Source organism: Mixophyes fleayi, chromosome 1, assembly GCF_038048845.1.
Source record: "Mixophyes fleayi isolate aMixFle1 chromosome 1, aMixFle1.hap1, whole genome shotgun sequence".
Lineage (NCBI taxonomy): Eukaryota > Metazoa > Chordata > Amphibia > Anura > Limnodynastidae > Mixophyes > Mixophyes fleayi.
In genome coordinates this window covers 126,542,635-126,551,130 of record NC_134402.1, presented here as the reverse complement: position 1 = coordinate 126,551,130, position 8,496 = coordinate 126,542,635, and the positions used below count along the sequence as shown (strand labels likewise).

Here is an 8,496-nt window from a genome sequence, read left to right as displayed (position 1 = left end):
GGAGATACTCAAGAAGAGCAAAAAGCAAATCCAATGAACCAAGAGCGGTGGAGATGATGGTAAAAGTACTGAATCAGGACGACATTAAAAAAGGTCAGTAGCAGATGTAGTGTACCTGTATTGTAGATGTAGAAGATGTGCTAAAATGCTAATTTATAACCTAATTTTTTATGTCAGAACGAAGATTTAACGATGAGAAGGCCTGTTTAGATACCACTGATACCACTAATGTTAGCAAACAAGGAGAAATTGAACAAGAAAAATATACTAAAGAAGTTCTACACGAAGGTATTTCAGAGACATGTGAATGCTTTGGGCACATACCTGTACCGTTATAATAACAAAAATGGCGCCTGTTTTCCAGAATGCTCGGAGGTTAAGCCCGCTACTATTGCGATTTCGCCACAGGGACCAAAATATAGATATAAACTGATCTCGAGCAGTGTGAAAGGTAAGAAAAAGAGAGTATTTATGAGGTAGATTGCAAATGACATATATAGAATTTAAATGATAAACATTTTTATTTCCTTGTTTCGTAGATAAAGAAATCAAAGGGAATGGAAACGACATCAAGACCTGTTCTTCCACAAACCAGTAGCACCTTTAAAAATACCTTAAAAATAATACTCTGCAGTACTCAGCTCTCTGATTGGTATGGGCGCGCTCACTTCTCATGCGGAGCTTTCTGACAGCTTTGTGTGTTACAATTTGTGCACTTTTTTCTTGCAATAAAAATGTTGCTTGAACACTGTGTGGTTTATTCTGGGTACTTCACAATTACAGGTTAATAAAGGTTAATATAAATGTAATAGGTTATAAAGGTATAAGTGTATAAAGAGTAAATATGAATACAGACACAAAGGGTAATAACACATGTGCTTTACACAAGTGTAATGGTCTGCAGCCAGGCAGGTGCAATATACATCGATACAAAACACAGTGATGTGCGGATTCCGCACCACGTGGGACTGGGATTGACATAGAAATTTACATACACACGCCCCCCAGGTCGAGGAAGTATCGGAGGATTGTCGTGGATCCGTCGGAAGTTCATACACACTGCACAGTGGTAACGAGATTGGAACGAAAATATTAAATGGTACGACCAACCAAATGAGGCGAGAATCGTCCATTTGGGCAGACTTTCGACCATCGTGTAACTGTACACACTAACCCGACTTTTGAACGAGCGGTCGTATGTCGGCAGTTTGAGTCGATTATTGGACGAAAACAGTGTAGTGTGTACCCAGCTTTAGGGTAGTTTCTTCCCTTTTATTTCCTATGTTTACTAGCCTCAATGCATTCCCTTTTTGCTGAAATACAATGTGAATACAGTACATTGCACGGTTTGTAGGTTATCATCTATTCTGCAGTTTCAAAACATATAGGATGTTCACAATAATTCTATTGCACAAAAAAATAATCTCACAGAGTAAAAAAGGCACCTAGAATATATTAACATTTAGAACGCAAGCTGTGGGAATGCTCAAGTGATACAGTACAGCCAGGTGATACATCTATCCTCGCTAGAAAATGCTTGTGTAGAAAAAAAGTACAAAAATAAAAATGCAGCTTTTTTCCAGCATTATTCACACCCCCAAAAATATCCTGTGCATAGATGTAACAGAGAAAAGATATCATATTAGCAAAAGTGACACTCTTTACACAGTGTCTCTTAACAATTTATTTGTCTTTGTACATATGCAATTAGTCTTATCCACTTAACCAGCGAGTACTTTAAAGGGACTTAAAGGACTTGAAATCCAATCCATGCTGTAAATTATGGCAACTGCAGATTAGCTGTCTGTCTCTCCATGCACATTTTCCATGTGCACCTTGAGGTAGTCGTTTCTTGTAAACTTTTTGTGGCAAAGCTGGCACTCTGCCATAGGGCGATTAGGGTTGTGAGTCAACTTGTGTCGGATCAACATTTTTTTGAGGCTGAACGATAGGTCACAAACCTAAAAATAAAATTAAAACAAATACATGAAAAAAATAAAAATGTGCCCTCCGTGTGCCTTATTGAGAGTCAACAGTAAACTCAGCTAGAAGGTGCAGTGTTGCTCCTTGTTAAAGCCATGTTGTACTGCAGGGGGCACATTTCAGATATACACACACACAATTAGAGCAGGGAGCAAGGGCGCACGTAGGGGGGGTATCTGGTTCTCCAGAAACCCCTCCGCGAACGAATAGGCACTAAACATTGCCCCTACACAGCAGCACTGTACTGTACAGCAGCCGTGGCGCTGTCACAGAAGCTGTATTGTACTACAATACAGCACTGCCGCGGACGCTTCTTTGACAGCGCCGTAGCTGCTGTACAGTACAGCCAGGGCCTGATCAGCCAATAGGCTGCAGCCTGGGGAGCTGGAGCCTGGGGGGCGCAGCGTCACGGAGATTAATTTTTTTTCACTGCCTTTTTTTTTTTAAATTTAGGCAGCGCCGGGCCTGCATCATCGGGATCGCCCCTGGTGTAAAGGGGGCGGCCCGACTGTCACTACTACATGACAGGCAGTCTGGCAGCGATTGCTGCTAGCTGCCTGTCAGGACGGCCGCGGGAGCTTCTTACTGTGGTCACGTGACATCAGGACTTCCGCATCTCGCGTGACCACAGTAAGAAGCGCCCGTGGCCGTCCTGACAGGCAGCTAGCAGTGAGGAGGGGGGGGGGGGCGCTGCGGCGGTAATAGCCTAGGGCGGCTGGTACCCTTGATCGGGCCCTGGGTACAGCATCGCCAAAATGGAGCTGCCGCGCATGCGCAGCAGCTCTCTGTCTCTCTCTAAATATTTTTTTTGCGCGGGAGAGCAAATCCCCCCTTAAAAATCCTGCGCTTGCCCCTGGGGAGGGAGGCAGATCCTAGCTTCCCCTGAACTGTAAATTGAAGTGTTAAAATATTTTGCCCAATATTTTTGTGGTATTGTTTAGAATGACAGAGGCTGAAATGTCAGACTTCCACACTACACACACAATACCTTCACACAATTTTATGCTGTCTTGCTTAAAGTTTGAAAACACATGGTAAGACTATAAAAAAAGGTAAAACATACATCACATTGAAACGGTTTTTCTCCGGTGTGTGTCCTCATGTGCTCATCTAGTCCCCGTTTCTGGCTGAAAGCCTTGTTACACTCCGTACACTGATATGGCTTTTCCTGTATCCAATGACAAGATGTGAAAGTGAGTTTACACAGCACTCCATAGTGACTTCAATTCCTTGATTTCTGGTACAAGGATTCTACGCTTTCTCTGGGATTTATAGAAATAAAATAAAGAGGAAAAATACACTTGTAATACTGCAATTTGCACAGTAATATAGCTGAACTAGACGTTCTCAATAGATCTACTTCCTCTTGCTTCACTTACATGACTAAACACAGGCATGATATTTTTGAACATACATTTTATCACTAACACGACTGTCAGAATAAAAGAGCCAGCACTCCACGCCATTGTCTTGTCAGTTCATTTTTTATCTTTACACCAGCTCATCGTCTATCATCTCACAAGGAATTCAAAATATACGTAACATGCATTAAAAAAAGATTAGGATAATTTCCTGAAATGTGAGAAATAAATGGGAAAGATGGATGTCTCTTAACAACCGATCTACAATCTGAAGAAATAATACAGTTAAGCAATATAATCCTACATAATAAACAGTGTAATATTATATAAGTTCTTTCAATGACAGATGTTCAGACAGATAGGGTGAAACAGGGGAAGCGTGTGTTGCAGCAGGAGAATGGTGTCATGGAGAAAGCAGCCTTATATGTCCTAAGGCAATAAGTGCTTTAACCCTGGTGATCAGCAGTGGGAGCGAAGCACCTTTAACTGTAAGCTAAGTGTCTGCCTTTCACCTTGGTTACCTGGGATGTGTGTTATGTGTTGAAGCATTTCCTGCCTTTTTCTTATTAGTTGAAACTCTATTGTGATGGCTTTCGTAAATAATTTGAGCATCCACATTTAATAAATGAAGATTGTAGTATTTCAAATAAATGAGCAACGTATGGAGTGAGTCTGTGTGGAGATTGCATGCTCAACCCGTGCTGGTGTGGGTTTACTCTGGGTGCTCCGCTTTCCTTCCACAATCCAAAAACACACTGGTAGGTTAATTGACTTCTGTCAAAATGAACCCGAGTGTGTTTGTGTTCATGTGATAAGGCATATAGATTATAAGTGATTAAACATTCTCGTTGTGTAATATGCAGGCTAATATAAATGCTAATAAAGGTTAATAAATGTGATTATTTTCAGTATCCGTAGTTTCACAAAAGGAAGAAAATCCATTGAATACTACCTAAAAATGAGGCTAGGACTTATGTTAAAGGCAACATGTTATCATGGGAGAATTAGGTTTTTAACATAGTACCTAGTGCATTATGTAAGTGTTTCCTACAGATCAGAAGAGAACAGATAAAACAAGCATGCAGGCTAGGCTGGAGTGTATGCATATATCTGACATTCTCATGTGCAATGGCTTATATCTGCTTATAGCTCGTTAACTGAACAAAATCTATGCAAGAAATGAAATCAGTAACCAGGGTACACCTCTGTCAAATCTACAACTAAGTCTGAGTCATTATATAACTCCATGGGGGGGGGGGGGATTCAATTAGCCACAAAAGTGTCCCTGGAACGTCCGTAGATTTCACAGAAATCTCTGCTCATTTTTCCTCGCACCCCATAGAGGTGAGAGATGAGTGATGAGCGGAGATTTCTACCGTAGTTGCAGTCAATGTGCTGTCCGGGCGCCACATTGCTGGACAATTGAATTCCCCCCATGTATCAGTTCTTGTAATTTATCATTTCAAGAGACATCACCCATATTTATCATAACTGTGGCTGCGTTACTCATTGAAAAAAACATTCCAGAATTAGATGCTCCCCAAGACTGATATTCCCATCACTGAGCACATGGTTATGCATCACTGTTGAGCTCTATCAAAGTTGTGCTCTGATGACCAGCATTGGGTCTCAGCACATAGATTAAAGAACAAACATAGACATCTGTTCATGGTGGAGATTTTGGTCTATGGTGACACGGGGATGACACTCTATTCTTAAGAGTCTGGGACTACTGGAATACTGCTATTTATGTTCCACCCTTAATGCAGAACTTATCTTAGCTGTTTCTCTGTTCTTTTATTATTATAGCACATTATTAATTTTTCCCATATTATGTCACAATTAAAATAGTATTGCAAGTAATAATGCATTGTAATTGTTACTGTAATCTGCAGTCATTGTGTTTTTTTAATTTTACATCATTATGACATTGTGTGAAAACTTTGGAACTTAAGTCATTGAGTTGAACACAAAAAAGCTGTGTGAATCTAGTTAGAATAAATACAGATTGATGTATTTGCATTTTTTAATTTACATCAGTGCATTTGATGTTTTAGCGCTGCAGGTCCCTAAGTCAAGTTTAAACCACTTCTCCCTCTATCTGGATAGCAGAATATTAAAGATTGACCTTGTTAGGAAAAATACATCAGATTGTGCTTGTAATCCTTCAAAGTGAAGTACTCATTAGATGAACCTTTTAACTGTTGCCTTTAGGAATTCTCAGTTTAGATGGAACAATGGTTTTAACATGTTTGTGTATTTTTAGATTGATGTTAGTGAGATATGGATCAACAAAACTGTTTATATTTTTGATTATAAGGTACTTTCTGTATTATTTTTGCCGACTTGGTATATACTGTCACATAATTGTACTACTTTATACAGTAATATCCACAATACACATTTATTTAATGGTATACTTTGATGGAACATATTTGCTACAAACCCTTTTGAATAATTCCTCTCAATTGTTTTCTGCATAATTTATTTTATTAACTCTTTATACTTGTAGTTACTTATGAGAATGAGATTCTCATAGAAACACGGCCATGACATATCACTATGAATATAATAACTAGTGTATATTATATTTCACACAATGTAGGAAGCAAACAAAACATAAAACAGATATGTCCATCCACTAAAAAAATATGATTTGGTTTTTGATGAAACCATTTTACAGAAAAAAGCGGCATAAACTGAATTGAAGATATTTGTTTCCATTTTAAATCTAGGTGATATGCATTTTCCCCTATTGACATAGCAGAACTCATCACTGAAAAAACATGGAATGCTGTTTTATGGTTTATGAAGACTGACCCAAGTAACACGTTTCCTTACAACTAGTTTATGTTTCCACACTGATCTCTACATCCCTGGAGGGTTTACAGCTTCCTTCCTCTACTGCACTCAGAAATCATACAGATGGCATACTGTCCTCTACAATACCTCTCTTCACATGAGAACATGATAAAATATCTGTAAAACATCTTAATTTATGAAGTAAAAATATTAGGAATAATAAGCCCTGAACATGGGTGTAATCAATTTTTGGCAGTCCCATTATTTTCATTAAGGAGGAGGGGGCGGGGGGGTTGAATTTCAGCAGAGAACAAATATAATATTCACTTTGCACACTGGCATATGCAAGGTAACTAAGTTTTTTATACCACTCTACTCAGTTACTAACCACACTTCTTATTTAGTTTACTAGTTATAAGACAAAATTGATGCATTATAATAAAGTAAAAACAGATAACAAAACATTAATATTCTATAATACGTTTAGTGCGCCAGTATGTGCTGGTCATGTTTTTTGTACTGGAGGCATTTAATTCAAAATAATTATCTTCCTAGTGTTTCTCTTGATATGTCTGGAGTAAGAGAAGCATGTTTTGTCTTACTAAAGGTTGAAAAGCAACATTATAATTTCACAAAGCCATGTTATGAAATAATAATGCCAGAGGGAGTGACCATCCTCCTTGCGTCTTTCCTGTCTGATGATCGGAGCTACAGGAGAAGGAGTCATCTAGAGTATCCCACGATGAGTTGATCACCAAACCAACAGAGCGATCACCGGGCAGCTTTACATGCTGGTGTACTACCTACATCTGGTAGGTGCATTTCCCTAAGGGGTTTCCGTGTGAATTTGGATGGAATAAGACGAACATATTATGAACATATCATAAAGAGTTTACCCATCTGGAGAAATTGCATCTAGAAGTTTTTTACTATACTGGACTGATTTTATGCATATGTTTTACACACATTCAATTTGAAACATAATACGAAAGGATTTACTATATGTCTCCATAACATCTTGGTATTAGGCGCATTCATGGCGGGCTTGTGGTTGTATCTATTGTATTTGTGTATACTCCATTGCGGATAGGAGTATCCGTACACGGGCAGCCTTATATCTAAGTCTTTTTTCTATCTCCTTGAATTGTTGTTTAATATTATAAGTTATATACATGTTAGTGAAATCAAAGGTTCAGGTTACAGGAAATATGGCATGTTTAGTATCATTTTAATCCCCTATTTATCTGCAGTTGTCCGGTTCATTCATCAAAGGGATCGCACATTGCATACTCTAGTTAGCAATGTTAGTAAATAAATGTTTAAAATGATACTGTCTGTGTAATGTAAATAGACTAGTTTAAACTGGATTCTTGGTGGGAAAATTGGAGTGCATCTCCTGGAGAGCTGATCCCCACCTTTGAATATTTTCGTTTAAACTGGCCTATGACCTGCCTTACACTAGACCCTCCTGCAGCCTGGACTTATAGAAGCAAGCCACATCATCTGCATTGTTTTACTGTATTCACTGACTGTATATAAGCAGGGGCTCTGGACCCAGTGGACAGTCTACTTGACCACAGCCTTCAGACCTGAATGACTGTACACTGGATCCAGGGTGCCTGCGATAAGTAACGGCTGTAATTATTTTATTCTGATTGTTTTTCTGCTACTTTTGGCTATTAAATCACATTGTGCTTTGGAACCACATTACGGCAATCGACAATCCTTATTGGATAGCAACTAGATGTGCATAACAAGAGATACAATTTAGATGAATATTTTTTAAAACGGTAAATTCAATTTATTCCCATTGGAGTTGATCCCTTTGTGCTAGAAAGAGCAGCTAAAGTTCAGAATGGATTAAAGTTAAATTATCCCTATGGTAACCGGTACCACAAAGGCGATCTCATAGTAAGACCATATTTGCATATGTAAAAAATTTTAACAGCATATAGTCCCCCAAAATTATTAATAACAATCTTCCATGCTGCCAGCCAGGTTGTTCAGGACAGTTATAGTGGAAACATGTAGTGTGGATCCAAATCATCCTGTGCTCATAATCAGGCATTCTTCAGACACCTACAAGCTTTTAACCGTAAATAAAAGGAACCCAAAACATGCTGGGCCCTTCTAAATGTTGTTACTACAAGCCCATAATTAAATATTTTTTTTAAAGCTAGTGACTTTATTTCTAGAATTTTACCTTATTGTGTACATTTGGGGCTAGATTTACTAACGGCGGGTTTGAAAAAGTGTAGATGTTGCCTATAGCAATCAATCAGATTCTATCTATCATTTTGTAGAATATACTAAATAAATGACAGCTAGAATCTGATTGGTTGCTAAAGGC

The 8,496-nt window shown here is 38.6% G+C and overlaps 1 protein-coding gene across 2 annotated transcripts in view; it reads right to left on the bottom strand.

Annotated features, from left to right (window-relative positions):
* Nucleotides 1-239: 239 nt before the first annotated feature.
* The window catches only part of PRDM5 (PR/SET domain 5), a 173,493-nt gene continuing 165,236 nt past the window's right edge, over nucleotides 240-8,496 (bottom strand). For both annotated transcript variants that reach the window (XM_075200324.1, XM_075200325.1), the window contains 2 exons: nucleotides 3,047-3,151; nucleotides 240-1,961 (listed from right to left, as the gene is read on the bottom strand). In XM_075200324.1, the coding sequence (XP_075056425.1) occupies nucleotides 1,797-1,961; nucleotides 3,047-3,151 (270 nt within the window). In that variant the 3' untranslated portion in view covers nucleotides 240-1,796. The remainder of the gene's footprint in view (nucleotides 1,962-3,046; nucleotides 3,152-8,496) is intronic.